General features: G+C 38.1%; 1 protein-coding gene across 1 annotated transcript; it reads left to right on the plus strand.

Annotated features, from left to right (window-relative positions):
- The first annotated feature begins 2,678 nt into the window (after positions 1 to 2,678).
- On the plus strand, positions 2,679 to 22,677 carry AMBN (ameloblastin). Its single transcript, XM_024578106.2, has 11 exons — positions 2,679 to 2,828; positions 11,635 to 11,718; positions 14,456 to 14,506; positions 15,802 to 15,849; positions 16,360 to 16,470; positions 18,031 to 18,267; positions 19,177 to 19,215; positions 19,475 to 19,534; positions 19,610 to 19,654; positions 20,190 to 20,234; positions 22,135 to 22,677. Exons 1-11 carry the CDS (start codon positions 2,679 to 2,681, stop codon positions 22,675 to 22,677), a joined length of 1,413 nt encoding a protein of 470 aa, XP_024433874.2.
- Positions 22,678 to 24,901: the final 2,224 nt, after the last annotated feature.

The raw sequence follows: 24,901 nt of genomic DNA on the forward strand, positions 1-24,901 counted from the left end.
TTCATGCTCTTTAAGATGTTTTTTCAATTTTAATTGGTCTCTTAATTGAATCATAAAAACCTTAAAATTTTAGACATGCTGACTCTACTGTTTTATTTTCTGCTAATGATCATTTTTTGGGTGGGGTTTCTTTTGGGAAAAAAATAGCCTACCCATTTTTTTGTTTTTTCTAACCTATATTTTCCCTGAGTAATTACCCCCATAGACAACTTCAGACATTGCCTATTAGACAGAAATGTACATTGAACATAACGTGATTTTCTCCAAGTTAGCTTAAACCTATAATCAGAGACAGCCAAGTTCTGACCAGCTCTTCCAAAAAAATCACTAAATTTTCTTGCCTTTGAAGAATTGGTACAAATGATGAAATTTAAATAAGAAATGTGCAAAGAGACAGCATCTAAAAAAGCATCATGGTAAAAAAAAATACATACATGCAGAGAATTTATACCATAATTTACAGTTCCAGGCTGTAGAGTGGTAGAAACTGATTGTTTTGTTTCTTTTTAAAATATGTATATAGTGAGGGGAGCCCATAATCAAATGAAAGTAATTGAGTCGATTATCTGGATCCTTCTATTTTAACAACTACTATGAGTTAATCTTGTGAATTAATATTACAAATTCATATACAACATATTCAAAGCACATCTATGTCTCAAAGTAAATAATGCTGTATTAATATCACCTATTCCAATCCAGTTTCCTACTTAGGGACAGAGTGACGTAGGGTGAACAGTATGTAGGGATTTAAGAGTTAGACTGACCCAAGTTCAAATTCTGACGTGCCTATCAGGTGTGTATCTTCATCAAGTTCCTTAACCTCTTGGAGTCTGTGTTTATTACTATAGATGGTGACAGTAAAGCTTACTTTATAAGGTTGATATGAAGATTACATGAAACAACACAGAAAAAGTGCCTCTCTATAATTAATCATGTAACAGATATTGAATAAGTGTTACTGTCTTGCTTCCATCCCATTTTCCCACAACAGAGTGCAGGAATCGATCAATTTCAAATATATCTCGGAAGATATAAGGAAAGGACTTGTGTGTCTTTAGACGCAATGCTGGAAGTGAAGGAAGGATCTTCCCTCTTACATCCTGAGTAAGCTCATGTCTGCGCTTCCCCTTCCTTGCAAGGAGACCTGTCTGGAGGGGCCAGATGAGTTTGTTTATTTGCTGAGTCATTTATTTAACCAATGCTGTGCCCTATGTATGTTCTAGGCACTGGGGTTAGAAAAAGTAAATGACAGCCCCCTGTCCCCAAAGTTCACATTCCTGGCTGTGAAAGATTCAACTCTAAGTAGCATTTTTATGGAATATCAGTTCCACAGGCTAACAAACTTTATTAAGAACACTGAATGTGAAGAAAACTGAGGGCAAGTTTCTGAAGTTTCTCTACTATGAAGTTTTCAAGAGCTAATAATGTGCTTGAGGACATAGAATGCAATGTTTCTATTTAACCACATAACTTTTTTTCAAGGAGCATCTCAATGTTTCTCAGAACATTCTTTGGGAAAGACAGACCTATCATATAACTGTGGGAGTTCTCCCCTCCAGCCTCTTCTGCAAGACTTCGAAGGAGACAGAATGGAAGGGGGGTGTTTCCCTCCCTCCCACCCCCCACGCCGCTGAGCTGTTTCAGCCCTACATGTTGGGTTACATGTCTACAGTGGGACAGCTGTGGGCTTTGGACCCAGACTACATTAGAAATTTGATTCTGCAATTTCTCTGTGTGGCTTCAAGCAAGTTGTGAAAGCTCCTTGATGCTCATTTCCACATCTAAACAATAGGGATCATAATAACAGCTGCCCCTGGGACTCTTGTGAGGAATAAATGTAACAATACAGGGGAAGTGCCAGGCATAGAGTAAAAGTAGAACTCAGTGTATAGTCTGCCCCTGCCCCCTTATTTTATTATATCCTGGAAAGCATGGCACAAACAGTCAGCAATAAATCCATTCTGCTGCTCTGAAGAGCAAATACACGTGCTTGATCGTGTGTACTTCCTCTGTTATTTTTGCTTGCAGTTTTGGACCTCTCTGCACTTCTGTGCTTTAGCCAGAACTGCTGAGACAGGATCTTATCTTGCCTGAATAAGAAAACTGGCTGCTTTGTGGGAGAAGCTGATCTTATATTTTCAGGTTAATCAGTTTAGAGTCCTACATTTGTACCACGTCAACTAAATGTTACCTTGCTCTTTGTAAAAATCAGTGAAATCCTCTGAACTCCATTGAGACTCTCTTGGTCAGTAAATTTTTTAACAAATGAATTTCAATAATGTTTAACACAACACTTCATATACTGTGAAATGCTGTGTTTCACAGACAAAATAAAATTTCTTACTGTACAATCATTACTGTAATCCATGTCTCTCTATGAATAGTTGAAATTTACTTCTCAGTGATAAAATAAATCCAAAAGAAGTAATCATGTGAGACATAAGTCTTCATATATATTACTTTATATTATAATTAATGTATTATTATTCCATTATATAATTTATATTACATATGTTGTACTATATGACCAAGAATACTGCATTCATTGGGCTTATCAGAGAATGTGCTGTTCCACACAAGTGAATTTTCAGGTAAATGAATTTTAAAGTTGACCCACTTCCTACTCCACTCACCCCAACTAACTTACAAAGGAGTTCTAGAAGGCAGAGAAGAACATGGAGGAATGTGAAGAAGGGATCAAGGTCTACATCACAAGTTCAGAGCAGCAGGCACAGCCTGACCAGAGGTGGGGAGGACCGGGAGCCACAGCCCTGCCCAAGGCAGCAAAGCCGCTGGAGCCTGACTGCCCCCTCCATCCCGTCTGGGTACAGACAGCACAAGACTGTGCGCTATGATCTTTGACAGCCGGTGCAGAGCTGCAGATGGGAGAGCTGCAGAGGTTTGGAACCAGAAGTATCTTGGATTAGAAATTTTTGTGGCTTTTTAGTCTGTAGTTGTTGACCTAAAACTAAAAGATTTGGAGGCATTTGATCTCAGGAGTCTTTGGGGCTCATTGTGACCTTTGAAGGCATCTGTAGGCCTTTAGAATGTGTGAAGAAGAGTCTCAGAAGAAAGAGAACAGGAAATTCCTTGGTGGGGTTTGTTCCAGGGTCCAATTTTAAAAGAAAGGGAATAATTGACTTGGGGTGGTGAATACACAATACGGTGTATAGATAATATGTTGTAGAATTGTGCACCTGACAGCTGTATTATTTTATTAACTAGTGTCAACCCAATAAATTCAATTAAATATATATGTATAATAAAGGAGTTAAAAGAGCCTCAACACTTTCTTCTGGCTTGTTAAGCTGGCTGGCTCTCCTCCAAAGGAAAAGTTACTGTAATTCAACACCAGAGCTTTGTTTATCTACCAGAGGAACTGCTGCTTGTGCCTGCCCTAGAGATTGACAAGGGTAAGGAATTCCGATGTATTTCACTATTTTAGAATACAAACAGCTGGTTCCTTAACTTAACAATAAAAAAAATAGCGTAACCTGATTTTAATGGCACAATGATGATTATAAACACTCATTCTTTTTAAGGCAGTGAGACATAGATTCTATATCAAGTGGCCCTGGGGTGTCTATTCTTTGTTTTTGTTTTGTTTCATGTGTTTATCTTAGTTCTAAAACTCAGCTATTTAGGACTCTAAGTATTCCTAAAATTGAAAACCTTGGTCTTTCCTTTTGGAAGATAAATATGGTAATAGCTGGGAAAACCGTGAGGAAAATAAGTTTCTCTTCTTTTTCAGCATGTAAATTCACTAAGTTCACTATGTTCGATATCATGATTATACCACATCCTACTAATTGGCTACATTTTTCACTAGATCCCTTAGTATCATTCAACCTCAACCAACTTGCTTTTCTTTCACCATCAAGCAATCAGCTCCTTTCTTCTTATAGGTCATTCCTTCAATATAAAGCATCTTTTACCTTACAACTGTCAGTCTATATTCTTTATTTGTTGCAATCTTGGATTTAAAGCTCCTTTTCTACACGAATGTTTTTATGATTAAGTCTATCCCACCCTAATAACCTCATTTGACACTCCTTCAGTATTTATGCTAAATCAATAATAACTTGCCTTAATTGCATGTTTACAATACACCAGGCACTGTTCTAAGAGCCTTAGAGTACTATTTCACTTACTCCTATGTTGAGTCCTTTGTACTCTTTTACAGATGAAGAAACTAAGGCACAGAAAAGTGACATAACTTGTCCAAGACCCACAGCTAGAGAATCATGAATCTGTATCCCAACCTGAGCAGTTGGACTCCAGAGCTCACATTCTTAGCAACCAAGCAATTTGTACCCTATCTTCCTTTACATAATAAGATATTTCATAATAAGGCTCATATCAGTTCATTAATCAATGTCACGTATGGTTTCTTCAACTAGACTACACTTTTTGAGAAAAAGAAGCTTCGGTGTCCCTCTTCCCATCATTAAATATAATATGATAATGGTCTGTTCATAGCAAGCCTTTAATAAGTGTTCTTTAACAAACTCAGCATTTAAGTGACCAGTACAAGACATGTTTCCTGACTTGTTTTCCAACTATCTACACAAGAGGCTTCCTCTGGGCAAGGCAAAAAACCAAATACCATTTCTACTGTAAAACTTTCTCTGAGGTTAGTGTACAGGGTCAATGTGTAAAAAGCTCAAATCATTCTTTATTGTCTTGTGGTCAATTCATTCTTCCAAAAGTCCTTCTGAAGTGGGCTTAGGTGGGTATCACCTGGCAGATGATACCAACCCTGAAAAGAAACAAATGAATCACCAAGTATTGTGTCCATTACACATATTTTGCCACAAACTCTTGTTTGTAAAGGATCAATGCCAAATTTGTATATTGTCAGAATTGCCAGGTATGTGTCTTTAGAACCCACTATGCAAAGAAAGATATGAGGGGTCGAAAATGAGCTAAACCTGACTCCAATAAAATGCATGAAGTATTCTATGTAAGAAATTACTGTGAAATAGAAAAGCCGTTACATAGAGGCCATTTTAACATATATTTTTAATGTCTGTCAAAAAATTATATCAAACATGGCAAGAGATTAATTTGTGTGTTATATAAAATGTTTTTTAATATATTCAGTCAGTGAAAAACAAGTACCATACGATCTTACTTACATGTGGAATCTAATGAACAAAATAGACTGATGAACAAAATAGAAACAGAGGCATGGATACACGGAACAGACTGACAGCTGTCAGAGGGGAGGGCCTGGGTGAGGGGACCTAATGAAAGAAGGTGACGGGATTGGCCAAAGAACATATATGCATGGCCCATAGACACAGACACCAGTGTGGTGATGGCTGAGGGAAGGGTGGGGGTCGAGGGCTGGGTGGAGGTGGGCAAAGTGAGAAAAAATGGAGACATCTGTAACAGTGTAAACAATAAAAATACAGTTAAATATATATATATTTAACTGTATTAACTATATATTAACTTTATTAATTACGTATATTTAAGATATATTATATATATATGCTTGATGATATATAGAACACACATACATGTTAATAATAATATCAATTTCCCTGTGACTAATAAGCAAAAACATGAAAACTTTACAAAAGAGGGAATACAGTTAGTAAATAAATATGTGAAGAAAATATTTAACCTTGATTATGAACAAAGAAATATCAATGAAAACGCTAATGAAATATCACATTACATCTATTAAGTCAGCTTTGTCAATTGGTCTTCCGCTGACGTGACCATACTCTGCCCTTAGTCCCTTGCACTAAGACTTAACGCACGACACTCCATGAGATTCTTTCCCTGGAACACTAAGTACTTATCAATGCACTCAGTCACTAGCTATTGACTAGGCATCTTGTCAAATCCCATTCTTCCATCAGTGATGAGCATGAATCTATGTTCTTAACAACTGACCTGCAAAGATGTATCCAACATCAAAAGCTTTATAACATTCTTTTATTCCCAGCCTCGCCATTAGTGACATTTGGGGCTGGGTAAGTTTTCTGGTGGGCAGGGGCCTATTATGTGCATTTTGCAGTGTTTAACAGCATCCCTGGCCTCTACTTACTAGATGCCTATAGCAAATCCTTCCTCCCTCTAACCCCCTCACCAGCAAACTTGACAACCAAAATATCCACCATCTCCCCAACCTTCCTAAATGTTCCCTGAGAAGCCAAAATCATCCCTGACCGATAGGTACTAGACTTAGCAAGATGATCACTTTGCAAGTTATATAAATGTCGAATCACCATGTTGCACATCTGAAACTAATATAATATTGTATGTCAACTGTAATTGAAATTTTTTTTAATTAATCATCCCTGACTGAGAATTACTGTTCTGTAGCATTCTTTTTTTAGCAGTTAATCCATGTGGAGTTATGCCTTCTTATATTAAATGAGCTTTTTAATTATTGTTGATTCATTGTGTGCTTCATTAATTATTTTGTGTATCTTTCTTCTCTGAGTAAATATCTGATGAATTCCTTACAGATAGGTGTATTGTGTTCTATCTACCCGTGGTTAATTCCATGTCTTCTGTCACTGAGTGACTGATTTATTTTGACGTAGTGCATAACAGCAAGGACTCTGGGGCCAGATGTCTGTGTCTAAATTCTGGTTCCACTATTTACTGGTACTTCAGGCAATTCACTCTACCTCTCCATAGTTCCATTTTATCATGTATAAAAAAGGAAAATAGTATTTTCTTCATAAAATTTTTGCGGGAATTTTAAAAATTCACGTATGTAAAACACTAAAATAATGCATTTCCACAATAAATACTAACCAAATATTACCTATTATATTGAGCATAGAATGTTAAAAGATGCAACTTAGTAAAATGCGAGATTTCCACCCCACGGGAATGTTTTCTATGGTTGAAAGGACATGAAAACCATATCCAAAAAACTAGAAGGTCACATGCAAAATAAAATGTTAACAGTATGTAACAAGCTAACTATCATAATATAGAGCGGGGATGATTTTCAAATGACTAACAAATATTTGAAAATCAGAAAAGGTTAAATCACAGAGGAATGGAATGATGGAAGAAGGAGTCACAGAGAGGTGAAATTTGAGTAGAACATAAAAGAAAGTTGTTGTGAAGAGGTGAGAAAAGAGTCTAGGCAGAGAGAAAGTTTCAACCAAAACCCCAGGAAGAGAAAAACCATGACACATCCTGGGGGGCTTAAGTAAACAAGTCTGGATGGAGCAGAAGGTTGAAAAGGACATATCAAGCTCTGGCTGGTGTGGCTCAGTGGACTGAGCGCAGGCCTGCAAACCAAAGGTTAGCTGCTTTGATTCCCAGTCAGAGCACATGACTGGACTGTGGGCCAGGTCCCCAGTAGAGGGTGCATGAGAGGCTACCACACATTGATGTTTTTCTCCCTCTCTCTCTTCCCTTCCCCTCTGTCTAAAAATAAATAAATAAAATCTTTCTTTTTCATTTTTTTATTGTTGTTCAAGTACAGTTTTCTGCCTTTCCCCCCCACCCCAGCCCAACACCCTAGCCCTCTCTACCTCCCTCCCATTTCCCCTCCCCCCGTTATTGTCCATGTGTCCTTTATAATTGTTCATGCAAACCCTTCACCCTTTTCCCCTGAAATTCCCTCCCCTCTCCCCTTTGGTCACTCTCAGCCTGTTCTCAATTTCAGTGTCCTTGGTTATATTTTGCTTGTTTGTTTGTTTGTTTTGTTGATTAGGTTCCTGTTAAAGGTGAGATCATATGGTATTTGTCTTTCACCATTTGGCTTATTTTGCTTAGCATAATGCTTTCCAGTTAGAATGTGTCAAAACAAAACAGAACTCAAAGTCCACATTTTGTCATGTGGAATCGTCATACCCATAAGTAATCAAAATTACTCCTATACATTTTAGTTAGCTGTCATAGTTGCCATTGGTAACTGGAATAACTATAGTCAAGGCCCAGAGTCCAATACAAAGCAGGCTTTTAGCATACATGTTTCCTTATTTCAACAAGAATAATAAAAATAACTCTTGATCATTGAACGTTTTCTTCATACCAGATAGTGTACTGAGCGTTTACATTTATTATATTTAAATTAAATTAATGCTTTCCTCTGGCAGGCCACAAACCATGGATGAAATTACTGTATGAAAATACTATACATATTGTAGCTGAATAGCTCACCCAATGTCCCATGATCGGTGGCACAGAGAGGACTGAAACAGCTGAGCTCTCAGCTACCGTATGAACATCTTCCGCAGGATCTTCTTTAAAACTTTTTCTGTGGCATGTGTCCCCTCATGCCTCTCAGATCTTCTGTCATTCTGAGGTTGTTTCTTTTTTGCTGTACTTTGGACACAGCATTTTTTTGGACTGATGCTCTGGTTGTTTTTTATATAGGTACAGTGCTGATCAACGTAATATAGTTTTCATCAGTTATAGTAACTTCCTTAACACCTATAATCACTATCAGAAATGCATTCATATACTCATACTAATTTCCAAATTTTTGTAGTTAAAACACTTTTCATAGGATGTAATAGGATTATATTTACTAACTTTCCTAGTAGCATAAAACCTAAATAAAAAATGTTGTTGACTAGATACAAAAGGAAACCAGCTTCAATTGATTAAAACACTCATTATTACTATATCAACGCACTATGTCTCACATTGAATGAGAGACAAAACTGGGAAGGTGAATTGAAATGTTAATTTGACAGTGTAGTTACAAGGGGGGAGTTTTACATTAGAACCTTAGGGATCCTTAAAAAGTTTTGGAGTAGGGCAGTGAAATGCTGAAACCAATGATGAACCAGATTCATCATTTTAAGATGATGAATTTGGTGTGGGTATGCAGGAAATTGTAGGAGAAAGAAACTAACAGGTAAACATCTGACAGGCAATAATCCAGGACTGAGCGTAAAGGACATGTAAAAAGGTGAAAGCAACCTTATTTATTGGATATTGGATATTTGGCTTAAGAACGAGATAGAACATCCGAATCTACCAAAACATCATCATTAGGATGTCCTGATCATGCTCATAAGCCATAAAAGATATGCACAAGCGCCATTAACCTCGGTAGCAGTCATTAGGAAGCGTAAGCCCATGGTTTTAGTACCAACTTCCGTGCACAGGAAATGTCTTCCAGCGGGCCCTGCCCTACCCTCCTTGGAACGTATGGACCGAACTGCCAGTACTCCTCCGACAGCACGCAAACGCACACACAGTATCTTTGTGGTCCCACAAAGAAGACAATCATCCCATTTATTGAGCACCCACTGTCGGGCAACTGCTGCATCTTCGTCATCTCACCAAATCCTCAAGGCAATCCTAAATGTGTACTAAATGATTGTCCTTCTATTAGAGAAGAAGAAACTGGGGCTTCGAGAAGTTAAGGGGCTTGATCAAGCACCAGAGCTGAAATGAAGATAGAGAGGGAGAGAGAAAGAGAAAAGCCAAAAATAGTATACTTTTCATTTCAACAACTTTTTGCTGTTTACAAAACATATTCCCATTCCTTATTTCTTTGCATCCTAAAAATAATCATTTTATCAATGAGAAATAAAGTTTTTTTCAGGGACAGCTTCTTGGCTAACATTACTTGAAATTTTTAGGCCAACACCTAGGTATGAAGACATACTTCTTCCATAATACCAGCTTCCTGCACGTTCTCTGTAATTGGCAAGATCACTACTGCCCTAAAGAGTTTACTGACTCATCCCTTTTTAGGAAACTAATCTTAAATACTTATCTCTCCCATGTCTAAAATCACCCCTTTGGAAGGACAAGGAGGGTCACAGAAATAACAAAAGCAACTAAAGTTCAATCCACATCCAAGACACTTTTATCTGCTCATAGAGAAAAACCCAATCTGTGTTAAAGTTAGCCTTTTACGCAACACAAATGCCTGGAAGTGGGTCTATCTAAAGAGTGAACTGAGAGTGTGCCCAAGGACTTGATTGGTTCCTGGAGAATGTTCTGACTTAAGTCCTTCTCCCCCTGCAAAGAACATGCACCAAAGGTTTACCTGAAGCGATTCTCTCAGAGGGTCCAACTGAAATTTCTTACTAAAGTTTGGCTATCTCTAGTGTAATATCTAGGAAATTCTGGGAGGGTGGGAAATCATAACATGATTCAGCTCATATTTTCATCCTCTTGTTCAAGCCCCAAAAGTTATTTTAGTGTTTCCTTCCAGACTGTGTGTTTGTTGAGGGAAGGGGGAGTTACTTTCACCACAACAAACTAGGTGGAAACCTTGAGAAGGTTGGCACTAGGTTATTGGCTTTATCTGCAGATAAAAACCTGCACAAAACAGATAATAGTTTATTTTGCACCTATTTCACATGTATTTCCCCCCAGCTCACCAAAATGATTGTCTTCAAAGTTCAAGTCCATTATTCCTTCCCTGCTTTCCCTACAATCAAGTTCTCTGAATAAATACAGGGGTTGAGCTGTAATTAAAAATAATGAGACTGTACTGGGTCAATGTCGTTGCATGCAGTAAAGAGGTGTGGGTTAATTGCAGGACCAGAGCTGGGGTGTTTTTTCCCCCATTTTGCTTCACTTTGATTGGTGGGTTGGCACTTTAAATAAAGATTTCAGGTCTACCCTGAATGAGAGATACAGAGCGAGTCCCAGGCACACACAGTCCAGAAAAAAAAATTAATCTTCTTTTCTTAGACCTATCTTGGTTGGCATCACCAGGCCCTGAGAGCACACAGTGCAGGCCAGCATTGAAGGTAAAATGTGATTTTATGATTTCAATGTGCTTCCTGTAAGTTCTTTCTTCCTATCTCCAGGTAGCTTTGGTAGAGAGGATCTCTCTTCACCAGAAGCTGAATAATAGCTTATTGTAAACCATTAGCAAGTTGCAGAGAAGATGTGTCTAAATACCCTTCCAGTTAAAGGGGAAAAGAAAGAGTTATCGATGAACTTTTTTTACTATTTGTGTTGATTAGTGACAGTGTTTAATTCATAAAAATATTAGAAGATGACCAAATCTCTTGGCTACACAGACTTTTGTTCATGTAAGGGTAAAGAGCCTTTGAACTTGTAAAATAACTTTAAAGAAACAATATTTTAGAAAAAGATACTCAATTTTGAGAAATATTTTCCATGAACATTATAGGAAATTTAAGTATTAATTCTTATTTTTAAAACATAAGTTTGGATTATGGAAATAACCTAAACACAGAATGACATACCTTATAAATCTGTAAATAAAGGTTTGTTATGAAATTATTATTGTCTGTATTACATTTCCAATGCATTTCAAAATTTACTCTGGAAGGAAACAAAATATAACCTCCTGTGAATGATACTGAATAGACCAAACTTTCACATAGTAGAGGGATTTTCTAATTCCTGTTTTATTTTATAAAATGAAACAGAGCAGTTAAAGAATATGCATAAAAGTTGTTCCTACATATCCATTTAGGTTGTGGCTTTGCAAAAAAATACTTGCACATTTTTTAATTGCTTGTCAATTCTTTCCAAACACTGGTAAATACAAATCAGTTGTTCAGCAGTGTTTAGTTTTGGTTTTTTTCTTTTGCTTTTGTTTTTGTTTTGAACCCAATTGTTTTAGATCAGGGATTCAGTTCATTTGAAGTGTTGTCTTTTAACCCTTCTGAAATAAAAATTCATCTGATTTAATTCTCCAAACTAACTCTGTTTCAGATCCCACTGTTCAAGATGAAGAACCTGATACTGATCTTGGGGCTCCTGGAAATAAGCTCTGCAGTGCCGGTAAGTCAGAGTCCTCCAGCGTGTCTAGAAGAGGCATTGTTGGCCACCAAACAGTGCTGAAGGACGTGGGCTGAGAGTCCACGCAGGGACACCTTTGAATTAATCCAGTGGCATAATTCCTACTGAGCCAAAAGTCATAGCTGCCCAGACATCAGCTTTACCCTCCAAAAGCAATAAGTCAAACTTAAATTTTTCTATTCAGAAAGATATTTAAAATATTACAAAGACAATTTCTAAGTCTTCTTCCATTCATTCAAAGGTGGTGAAGGAATTTTAAAAAGGAAGGGGGAGAGATTTGTGGGCACAGACAACAGACTGTGGTGATTGCCTCGGGGAAGGGGGGTGGGGGTAGTAAAAGAGGGTATAGGGGGAATAAATGGTGAGGAGGACATGACTTGGGGTGGTAAATATGTGATAAAATATACAGATGATGTATTATAGAATTGTATACTTAGAACCTATGTAATTTTATTAACCAATGTCATCCCAATAAATTCAATTAAAAAAATTTTTTTAAGAGAGAGAATTATGCACAATGCCACGGCACCATTTTCTTATCAACTACTTGCTACCATTATGAAATTTAAAAGGGGAGAGAAAATTTCTCCAAGAAAGTGAAGTACATTTTCTTCATTTTTAAAAGAACAATATTAGCCAAATTACTATGGCTACAAAACCGACCTAGTAATTCCATTTGAAGCTAGTAATTAACCAACAAATTTGGTTTTTAAGGAACATATTGTGTGATAGAAAGCTGAAGTTTCTTAAACGAAAACATGCCATGGCAATGGGGCTAATTATATGTTACAGTCACGTACCTGGCCCACTCTATCAACATTGAGATAATATTGTAAGACTACAATTCTTCTGGGTGCTGAACTACTGCAATAGGCATGCGATTCTGTTTTCATGAGGACTGCCTTCAGCTGCTATCTGCTTTTGGCAAATGGTGACCAAGCACCTACCATGTATCCAGCAATGTGCTGGACATTGGGGCCACAAAGGCATATGTGGCCCGGTCTCTTGTCTGGGGAGCTCACAGTCAGCCTCAATGCACTTTAAAATATTTCAGTTCCTTGAGAAAGAAGGTTAATTGTTTGGGTTTCTTAAAGTCAACCATTTTGGAAAAAGAGGATGAAAACTAATTACAAGGATGAATACCTCAATTCTACAAATAAAACGTTTCTATTCTATTGCTCAACATATACTTTAAATGAAAGAAAAATTAAAGCTGCCATTCCAGCTTACCTTCAGCTGATACTGACATTGAGGTCAGTCTTCATCATCATTCTAACACCTTGACACTATTGGGACCTACGCTACTCCACACCTGTAATAGATCCACTCTGGGGAACAAGGCAATTGCTTAGGACTGCCAGCTGACTTCCTACCAAATCAAATGTTCTTCTCCTTCTACTTCCACATGGAAAATGTATCCCTGCCTATTTACATTAACATAAATATTGTTCTTTAACCCATGAGGTGGAGCAGTTGGAAAGCAAAGCATACTTTGCACTACAGTTGAGCCTGCTGTCCAAGATATTTTATTTATGTACTGGCCAACACGAGGAAAGAGACTCTACTCTCACAGTCCCCACAAATTCTGAACAATCTGCACTCTGCTCAACACACATCCACATCACTCTTCCTGTCTACACAGCTAACCTTCTTCTCTACTTGGAATATTAACTCACGGTTATAACTCCTCTCCCTCTACCCATTTCCAAAACTGAATGATTGGGAGAAATTTGCCCCATGACTCAGAGCGTGGGATTTGACCTGTATAAAAACAGTAGGAGGTGAAGGATAAATAACATATGTTCAAGAAAATATTCCTGATCTTCTTACTCATCAAGAAAAATAATTTAAATACATTTAGTGGAGATTCTATAAATATTTGTGGTGTAATGAAGGAAAGTAGACATTAAAACCCCTTGACCCTAGAAACTAAGAATATCCAAATAACCAGAGACCCTCGAAATCCAATTTACTCTATTTCCTACCCTTCCATTCTTCATTTTTTCCCACTGGCATCTGTGCATATTAACAAGAATTGGTTTAAAATGGAAAATACTTTACATTTTAAAAACCTAGTTGCAAATATAGCTATATTTTAACAACTTAAAAACACATTAGTAGAACTTAGAGCTACAATGATTTTTATTTAAGAAAAAATACCTTTGATATGATCCCAAAAATATAAGCCCAGATCAACTGGTTATACATAAAGTAATTTTTCACTAAAGATAACAGAGGATTTGTTGGAGCCCTTTGAATAGGAGGCAAGTTAGGTTTTACACAGGGCTTTGCTGAACACCGTAATCACGTGCCCCATTCCATAAACCAGCAGCGTATAGGTTTGTCAACAACAAGAAAATTGGCCTCAGGTTGGTCCCTTTGCTTTTCTGTATGACAACATTTAAGAATATAAAGTACGCTTACTTTCTATTTTGTTGTTTTATTTTACTTCTTACATAACTTTCTAAACTAAAACAAAATTTTGCTTTTAAAGCAACATAGCATTAAAATGCAGGCAAATGCTAGGTGATTTCTGCGAGAGCAAAATTGTTAAATAGTATGGTAATTCCCCAAGTAATTTAAATTACTCCTCTCTCTGCCCAAAATTTCAAGTTCTTTGGTGATAAACCAAATGATGGCCTCTCAGTTGTACTTTCTACCAGTGGGTAAGGAAGTTTCTCATCAAAGAAAACACAAAATTACTCTTATTTCCATTTAGGTGTTTCCTCAGCAAACTGGGACACCGGGCATGGCTAGCTTGAGCCTGGAGGTATGTATTGTCAGAGTATTTGCATTTAATTTTTCCATCTGTGTGTTCCTGATAGGGGAGAAATGCAGTGGGCTCTTTCTCCGTTTTCCTCCTCAGAAGTCAGTGGCTGTCCTCCTGTGCAGTTCTAGAGAAGCTCATGATGTTCATGAGAGCCTTGTTTTATCATTTTTCTTTAATTTTAAATTCTCAAGTGTTTTAGTCCTTAGAACACCAGCTGTGTGTGAATCAAAGCAATACTATTGTTTAATACCTGATATAAATACATTAATATAATTACTACATTAATATAATTACTCTATTAGTTCAAACACGTTGTTCTGGAGTCACAAATGGTTTATATTTAGTTCCTTCTCTTTATACTGTATTATATTGTAAAGTTCCCATGAAGAAAATTCACCTTACAAAATTTAGTTATCTGTAAGAACTCCTGTAAATAACGGTAACATTGTACCTGCTGCATAACCTGTGGTCGTCTCATTACACGTCTCATAACCAATATATACTCTGTTTAGAAAATCCCAGCAAAATGGAACTGTTTGACCATATTAATAGAATATATTGACAGTTACAATTAGAAAAATATTTGTGAAATTATACATTTTTCACAAGACTTTGTAAAATTTATCAGATGATAACAATCTGAGGGCAATCATACCTATATTGGCTAGATGTTTATTTCACCTGCAAGCTAGTTTCACTGAGTTTCCAGCTTAAACTCAATTCAAAGCACCCTAAACCTCTTCCCATTACATTGACTTTCTGTTGGGTTGCCGGTGTTCTTGACAATCTATCCACATACCATTTTCCCCAATGTCTTTTATATTGTTTATTTTGAGGACCCTTTTGTCTGGGGAGGAGACGGAGATCATCTCATTTTGTTTTGTTCACCTGTTTGTTTGGGGTTTTTTTCATATTCCTCTTTAGGTTGAATTTTAAAAGGCAAAGTAAGGTAAAGGGGGAATAACAGTCAATGAAGCAATGTTCTCGTGATTGCATTTATATTTCAGTTGAATGAACTATTTTCCCATGTTTCAATGTGATCTCAGTTAAATGATGCTTTTTCTCTGAATTAATAATGAAAAGCAACTCACTGCTTTAATGGCAATAGTAACAACAGCAAGCAGAACTCCATTCAACAGTTCCACTTTTCAGGCATAATTCATGTCTACTTCTGCTTTACTCAAGTTGACCCACTCCAAACTTTGTGCTAATAATATATCTTGAGAAATGAGATGTGTCATACAGAAAAGGAACATCTATGGTAAACACTAACCCACTCATTTTTTTCTTTACAGACAATGAGACAATTGAGTACCTTGCAGGGCTTAAACATGCTTTCTCAGGTAACCTTATTTTCAAATATTTCTTATTGCAAGTAGGAATGGTGGTGATGGGAGTAACATTAGCAGCAGCATTGGCATTTATAAAATAGTTTGTGAACAGGCGATATCCTAAACAACAGAAGAGAAAATGAGTAACTGAGATAACCTAAAACAGAATAAGATTCTGGGTTGGGCTGGCAAGGGAAAATAAAAACAGTACTGAATTTTCTTTAGTAAAAAAAAAAAATCTTTTTTTGAATTATCAATTTCACTATACAGCCCAAAATATGAGTGCTTAAAAAGCTAAATCCCAAACTAACGTATGAAGATATTACAGTTTGTCTCAGAATGGAATGTGAGTCTGTTCAAAGAGAGTATTTACCTCTCCATATTAAATTAACCAATGTCACTGTTATTTTTTCTTTCCCTATGCTTTCTCTGGATCTTCTAGAAAATAAAAACCAAATGTAAGCTGATATTGAAATAGAAGTATGTTTCTCTCTCTTTCTCTTTTTTCCCCTATGTCCTTAGTATTCAAAATTTGGCCTTGGGAAATCACTCAATTCTTTGTGGATACATGGTCTCCTCCCACCACATCCCCTCTTCCCATGGATAAGACCAAGGGAGCATGAAACTCAGCAGGTAAATTATTTTCATCAATGTGTTTAAAACACCAAGCTTCAAAATTTTCCCCTACTTAATTCTCTAAGTTGTCATGTACTGTCCACAGACAGGTAAGAGTAATGAATAAAAAAATTATCCAGGTACCAAGCACATCAAAACTTGTGCTGGGTGAGGAGGGTGAAAGGATTAAGCAAAGAGAAGAAGAAAGAAAGAAAGATTCATGGACACAGACAACACCATGGTGATAGCCAGAGGAAAAGGGAGGGGAGGTGGTAGACAAAGGTGTCGGGGGATAAATGGAGACATCACCTGGGGTGGTGAACACACAATACAATATACAGACGATGTGTTGTAGAATCGTATGCATGAAACCTGTATAATTTTATTACCCAATGGTACCCCCAGAAAATTTAATTTTAAACACCTGTAACGGTTTTCAGTACTTCGGAATATTTCAAATAAAATGGTCCAAATTTTCGATCCATTTGAACATTTATTTCAACCAGGAAGATACAGACTCCAAAATATGAGACCTATGTTAAAGATGTCAGCAATAACAATAGATAAACTATCCTCAAAACGGAAACAAGCTAAATTCTGGTCAATTCCCATTTTAATCAAGATTCCCCAAGTAATTATTAAAAGGTACATTTAAAATGATGCCAAAGTCCAGGTTAAAACATCACGACCCTACAGCAATCAATAAATACATCAGTTAATTTTAACCATTATTTATTAGGTGCCAATACATTAACCAAATTATAAATTGGGAGTGAAAGTGAAGACATGTAAGAATGGCTCCAAGGCACACAGAATTTCAGATCTGACTGGGAAGACAGAACAACATATTACAAAATGCTAAATTGTGAGGAATAAGTCATGAGCGAGGAATGAGGAATGAGAGGCACAGGAGTTCAGAGATGGACAGTGCTTGTTGTGAGATCCACATCACTTTGAGGAGCTGGTGATCGCCTCAAATTAAAAATAACAGGAAGCCATTTACCACAGCTAATTTTAAAGAAGATCCACAATGTACGGTTGTTTTACCAGGAACTGTTAAACCCAGGTGCCCTCCCCCAACAGGCAGCACTGCCCACCCACCCACACTTAGTGGAGCAGTGAATTGTGTTAATGGTGACTGTTTCTCCTCTTGAGTGTTTCCCAAATGGGCTCTGTGGTGCAGAAATTTGATTGGTATTTTATTTAATTACTCTTTCTTCTTTCATTAACTCAAAAAATATATGAAGTATCTATCATGTGCCAGGCACTTATTAGGAGCTATGTTAAGTCCTGGGGCTACAAAGATAAATAAGATACATCTCTGTTGACTGGGGACAAAGATTGACAACAAATCATTGTAATCCAGTGAGAAAGTGGTAAAATAGAGATTAACAGGGGCAACTGTGAGAACCCAGAGGAGGAAACGCCCTGTTCTACAAAGCAGTTCACATAGATTCCTACCTTCATGAGCAGACTCTTGAAATACAAAGTTCCCCAAGCTCTTTTGTTTTAGAAATTCTAGACACCACAGTTCAGTGAGCCATCACTTCCTGACACTCCTTTCAAATTTCTCTGCAGTATGAATATTCTTTGCCTGTGCATCCCCCACCTCTCCCATCGCAGCCATCCCTACATCCTCAACTGCCAGGACAGAAACCTTTCCTCCAGCCCACTGTTGTAACCGCCATCCAGAACACAGCCCAGAAGGGAGGACCTCAGCCTCCAGTTTACCAGAGACAGCCACCCTTGCATCAAGAAGAGGGGCCAATGATTCAACAACAGGTGGCACCATCAGATAAGCCACCAAAGACTGAGGTAAGTCCTTCCTCTGAAGTCAGATCAGGGCCACCCATTAACATAAGGAAAGAAAACTTTGCAGAGAGCATTTAAATACCCAGAGCTTTAAGGCATAATGCATGAAAATGCAAGTATGTTTTTAATCAGTTGATATATCTGGGAGTAGAACATAAATACCCATTCCAGTACTTTGCCATCAGGAATGGGGAATGAGTTCAGAAAGGTCCAGTGTCTGTAAAATTTGGTTTCTTAAGTGCAAAAGAAGGAAAGCTTTCAGAGAAAATAGGGAAGCCCAGAGAAGTCCAGGCTTCCTATCACCTGGGTCCTTTTCACTATTGGAAGGACAGAGAAAAGTGATTGATCCCTCAGCATTTCAAGGAGTATTTTGCACTATTATTTCTCTACCTGCTAGTAGAGAAGACAACCATGAAAAAATATCTTTCAATAATGTAGAGAAAGGAACCACAGACAGAAAAGGAAGGTACCATATATCTAGTAAGCTACAGACATTTGACATTCCCCATAGCATTCTGACTATAGTCCTATACAAACAGATAGTATTATACTTTTTCAAAAGGAGAAGACAGACTTTCAGAGGATATAAAATTTTCCCAGTATCACACAAAAATTAAGTGGCAGTGTCAAGATTCAAACCAACCTGGTATGATCTGATTCCAAAACTCACTCTTTCTACTGTGCAAGACAAAACAAACCCACGACAGGCTGCTGCACCTCCCAGCCCATGAACTTGGGCCATGTCAGAAACAGGCAATGGTAATCTCTTAATCTGTAGACCCCAAGACGAGTTAAAGTAAAAATCAGGAAACTTATTTGAGATTGTTTTATCATATTCATAAATAAGAGTATGTTTGGTTTACTTTTTCTATTTTGATAGTTTAGTAATTTTAATATTTGTCTGTGATGCAGCTACCAGGAATGGATCTTGCTGGCCCACAAAACCCATCAGTAAGTACAGATCTCAATGAAACTTTCTTGGGAAAAATATCTCGTTCTTCAAGAGAGGAGTAGAAATTTTAAATTCCCTCACGTATTATGAATAACAAGTATAGTGAGTTCCTTTGTATTCTTAAATACTAAATACTTCTTTGTCTTATGAATACTTCTGAAAATGTGTTTCATGCAACTCTTAGAAATGGCAGTAATGGAAGGTTTGCCTGTGTTGTAGCAAATATGAATTATTTATTCTGTTTTCTACCCCTTAAAGATTTTCGCAATAACCCATCTGATATCTCAGGGACCAATTCCACAAAATAAACCATCTCCAGTGTTTTTTGTAATTCACTTAAAAGTTTTTCCCTTGGAAAATGCATTTTGTGTTGATTATTGTATTTATATTTAGCTTTTTCCAGGAATGTTTTACATGTCCTATGGTGCAAATCAATTGGTAAGTCTGTAGTCTATAAAAAGTGTCATTTTTTTAAAGGACACATGGACAAAATCAAGGGGGAGGGTGGAGGCAGGGGAGGGAGGAGGGTTCAGCTGGGGTGGGGTGGAGGGATGGGAAGAAAAGGCAGACAACTGTAATTGAATAACAATAAAAAATTTTTTAAGTGTCACTTTTAATTAAATATTATCATAAGAGCTAAAGTTATAAAATCCAGTCCTCACACAATAGATTCCATATTCTCTGAGTGCCTAAGTTAGCAACTGAAATGGCAAGGGGACCCTTCCTATTTGAATAATTCTGGCCAGACACACACACGCACAAGGCATTAAACAAAAGGTAAATTTGCTGCCTGGGTTATCCAAATTGGCTACATTTATTAAATAATCTCACCATTTCACTCTGCCTCTAGACACAGCCTTAATGTTAAGATTTAAATTTCAAGGAGAAGCTACGTGACCTTTAACTTTGTCTTGAGTAGCTGCAGTAGGAATCAGCTGGTTGATAATACAATGCAGTGTTTCTTTCTGAATAGAGTGCTCCTACCAGACTTGGTATCATGAGTTCAGAAGAAATGGTGGTGAGTAATATCTTCAACCTTTTCTTAAAACAGTGTCCAGGGGGAACAGTCACAGATGACTGGCTGCAGGAGGTATTGGCTATGAATGTGGCCAAATACACAGCATGGGACTCAGATCGTTCGGCTCCCAAACCAAACGCTTGATTCTGAAGCGGCAGGCAAAGATTTCATCACGTTTCCCACATGCACGTTTCTGAGAGGTGACCTTCCTTGAGCATAGGGTTTTGCCCTATTTCTTAACTCTGAGGAGAGAAGAAATCTCTCTTGAAAAGTCATCATTGAACAGCAAACACTTCAAACCAAGAAAGATACCCTTGGTTCATACAAAGTTCCTGTTCCTTCTCAGACCATTTAACCCCTCAAAACAAATCCAACAGCATCACAAATCATTTGGACTCAAAACTGAGAGATCAAAAAGAAAAAGAAAATTAACTCAGTTTAACATTTCATTATTATATAATTGAAAGTACATTAAAAGTACAATTATATAATTGAAAGTACCATAAAAAGTACATTAACATTAAAAGTTAATTCAAGTATATTCCTATTCTGTTATTATTATCTCTGCACTTTACAAATTTAAAATGCGAGGTCCATAGACACACAATTTGGCTTTTTCTCTCAGAAAGTTCATGTTACATCTTTTAGAGCACAAAGCAGAACAAAGCCGTACCGAATTAACAAATCGTTAGCAACTGCAGATCTTAGCACATTAATAAAGACACCCACATGCTATCACTGAAAGAAAATTTGCATCTCAACATTGCGCTTCCTGTGAGCTAGACACAGAGAAAGATACAACAGAGGCAAAGTAAATAAGTGTCCGTTCTCAACCAGTTTACAGTCTATTCAATGGAAGAGATCAGTACTAGGGCAGCTAATGTCTAACTCTTGTGATAAGGCTATCAGAGCTACAAAAGAGGGAAAGAAGAGGGCCATTTAGCCCAGCCTAGGGGTTTAAAATGCCACCTCTGTAGGAGGGGATGCCAAAAGGCAAGAGTAGAGAGACAGGAGGTGAGAGAAAACAGTATTATATCTGTATAACACCAGCACAACTGGTTTAAAATTTCAAGTAAGTGTTATTTATCACCTTATAATTTTAATTAATTTATTTATATTCTGCCTTATATGCAAAAGCCTTTGCTATAGCTTATGAAAAGCACACAGTAAGTGTAACCACAAAACTGAAGATGTAAGTCTAAATGAATCAAAGTTGTCAGAAAATGAGAATACAGATATGCAAGTTACAAAGCCCTGAGCAATGCCTGTAAAGAGCCTGAGATTTTGGTTTCAAATTTTGGGGTAGCGGAGGAAAAAAAAATATGTTCAGTTCTAGAATTCTAACTGCCCAAAGGAAGAAAGTATTACAGTTCCTCCAGAGAAATCAAGCTTCTTTTTTCAATACAAATTTTTTTAAAGAAGGAAAAGAAACAGTCTTACATGGGGCTTCATTCATTTACGGGTTACTAAGAAATGATGTAAACGCAATCCTCCAAAACATCCCTCAATAAACTCAGGAATGGATATGTTTTTGTTTGTTTTATGATGTAGTATTGCCCATTTTAGTTGCGTATTGTTTTCTTAAAAGTGAATTCAAGTTACTTTTTGCCTATGGGCTTGGTTCTGCCCCACTTGTCTCTTTCTTATCCTTCCAGCCAGGCATGGCAAAGGACCTCTGTTTCCCTTTCAGAGACGTGGTATCCCCCACCAGGAAAGTGCAGAATTCTCTCCCTTGTATTTCAAAGCCAGCTTAGTGAGAAATGTGCTTACACAAAGCTGTCAGCCAGCTCCCCATTCCTTATCAGTTTTGTATAGTTTCTCGGTGAATCTGACCAGGTATAATTGCATGGTATAGAATTGTATGTGATAACGGTATCTTTGGTAAATGTTTTTTTTCCAGGGAGGCAGAGGAGGTCCCATGGCCTATGGAGCCATGTTCCCAGGATTTGGAGGCTTGAGGCCGAGCCTCGGAGGGATGCCTCCCCATCCAGGCATGGGTGGGGACTTTACCCTGGAATTTGACACCCCAATTGCTGCAACCAAAGGCCCGGAGAAGGGAGAGGGAGCTGTGCAAGGCTCTCCTGTGCCGGAGGCCAATCCGGTCAATCCAGAAAACCCAGCTCTGCTTCCAGAGGCAGTGGTTTCTGGTGCCCTTGGAGGGCTTCTCGCTGCTCTCCCAAAGGACAATATTCCCAACCTGACCGGAGACCCTGCAGAGAACAGCAAGGGATCCCCCAGGGTTACCCCAGCACCTGCTGACCCACTGATGACCCCTGGATTAGCTGACGTTTATGAGCCCTACAGTGTTGATATGACTACACCCTTGGGAGAAACGACCATGGATACCACAGTGACCCCAGACACAGAGCAAACATCGATGCCAGGAAACAAGGCCCAGCCACCCCATATTATGCAAAGTGTGTGGCATTTCCAAGAGCCCTGAGAGCCTTGAGATATTAGCTACATTCTGTAGACACAAGCTCCCTGGCTTTGTCCCCATAGCCTGTCTTCTTCCCAAAACACTTACTACCCTTCTGCAGCAAAGGCATTACAGGTGCTCAGCATATATTAATAAATTCAAGTGGCAGAAATAGTGTAGGTTCCCTTCTTGCTTTCATTCTCTTATTGAAATAAAGTCTGTTGACTCTGTGACATAGAAATACTATTAATCTCTGCATTTGAAAATCACAGTTTCTTCGCTGTCTTGGCATCATCGAATTTCTCTTACTAGTGTGATACTGTCAGATCCAGAAGGTGTGACACTGCTTTGGATATTTTTCTCTCAGCAAAGGCACATATTCTCAGAATTATAAGCTATTTCATTCAAATGTTATTAAATGGGGATCCGTGGACAATCTGACTGGTGTTACTGGGTTTGGTATGTTGGATTTTAAATCCTCATCTGTAGAGTATTTTATTTAATCTAGTAAAAACATCTAGCCTATTTTAAATAAAGAACTTTTCTCACTGAAAATATCAGGCATTACATGTTTATTATTTACATATATTTAAATGGTTAGGAAAAGCATACTCACCCCCCACCTTTGTTACTCTTTAACTCATTTTATTTATTCATTCTTCACGGAAAGTCTGTTGAGCATCTATCAATGTCATAGGTACTATACTAGGCAACACAGATATAGTCCCTTCCCTCACAACTTACAAGTAGACAGACAACCACAGTAACAACAAAAACAGACACTCTGGGCTGAGCTCACGAACGTTGTATATCTTATCTCACAACAACACTGCAAAACAGATATTTCCAAACCCACCACACATGTGAAAAGTGCTGTGAAAAAGCCAAACACTGTGTGGGAATTAGCTTTTCCCTGTGAAATATAATGAGGGAAAAGGGAGCCCAGAAATTGTTATTACTTGCCACTAAACTAGGTATGTACCAGTAAAGGCTATTTGCCTAAATCAAGAGGTTTCAAAGCCAGGTTTGGTCACCCCTGAAAAGTAGCTCCTGCTCCATTCTCTCCACTTCCTCCCAAGTTGCTCAGTCCAGGTCTTAGACTCCACAGAACTGAGACTCCCCTTCATCCCCTATGAAGATCCTGGAGTGTGGGAAAAGAGCCACGAGAGGGCTCCTGATTCAGATACTTCAGGAGCCCTGGCAGGAGCATGCAGGCACCACCTGTTGTCTCCCTCTCTCAGGCAGGGCTCTTCTCACCCCCACTCTGTGGCTAGAGCCTAAAGAGACACGCAGGAGTTTAATGTTCAGTTTGCATCCCATAGTGTCTCTGGCAAAGGTGCAAGGGCAGCAGAATGACCTCCGCTGAGAGCCCACTGTGACCCACCTTAGCAATCCACACACTCTCTTAACAAGCTGTATGCAAACAGGCATACACAGACCTGGGTCCGAACCTTGACATCACGTCTAACCACCTATGAGTCTGTGAGACTTAATCTCTCTGCTCCTGTGTTTTCATTTTTATGGTGGACCTACAACCCGACCCACCTCGCACGGTCATTGTGAGACACAACTGAGATAAAGTACACAAATAAAATTGCTGAATCATAGTAGTTTCCTTTTTTTTTCCTGCTGATCCTTTTCATAAAGACAACCTAGCAAAATAGCAGTAACAAGGGAAGGATGAAACTGCTCTCTCTCATGAATTGTGCTTTTCTACTCACACACCACACACTGCCCTTCTGATCCTTCTTGGTAACTTGGAACACACATTTGGGAGATCACATATGCTGGTTTTGCTGGTGAATGTTGTCATATCGAGGGCTCAAAGTTGGCCTCTGCCATTGGCAGGCCAGGCACTTAAAAGTGTTAATAGATCGACTTTGACAGGGGGTGTACCATGTTGTTGAACCCTTGAATAACCTCTGTCCCTGCCACCATACACTTTAAACACTGACCCACAGAGCAAACACCAAAGTGGCCAGGGAAAGAGGATGAATGTCACCCAAGAGGTGGGGGAAATCTTAATTATTGAGAATTTCCTCCACCTGGACTTCCTCCTACAAGGCATTTGCAAATAGCCTGCCTGCTGGACCTCCTTATTGCTAATATATCAATTTTATTCTTTCAAAGTCCCTGACCAGCTAACCAATCTGGTAGTGACCCTGAGTTAAGTGTCAATCTGTATCTCAGGCCATGTCTCCTTCTAGAAAATACAGACAATCAGACATGTCATTTAAAGTTCTGCCCA

This window comes from Desmodus rotundus, chromosome 4 (genome assembly GCF_022682495.2).
Source record: "Desmodus rotundus isolate HL8 chromosome 4, HLdesRot8A.1, whole genome shotgun sequence".
Lineage (NCBI taxonomy): Eukaryota > Metazoa > Chordata > Mammalia > Chiroptera > Phyllostomidae > Desmodus > Desmodus rotundus.

Excerpts from the sequence above, each read along its gene's own strand:
- AMBN (XM_024578106.2), top strand. The coding sequence starts at position 2,679 with ATGGAGGAATGTGAAGAAGGGATCAAGGTCTACATCACAAGTTCAGAG. Across the intron at positions 18,268-19,176 it reads ATAAGCCACCAAAGACTGAG|CTACCAGGAATGGATCTTGC; the intron begins GTAAGTCCTTCC and ends TCTGTGATGCAG. Across the intron at positions 19,655-20,189 it reads CCTATGGTGCAAATCAATTG|AGTGCTCCTACCAGACTTGG; the intron begins GTAAGTCTGTAG and ends CTTTCTGAATAG.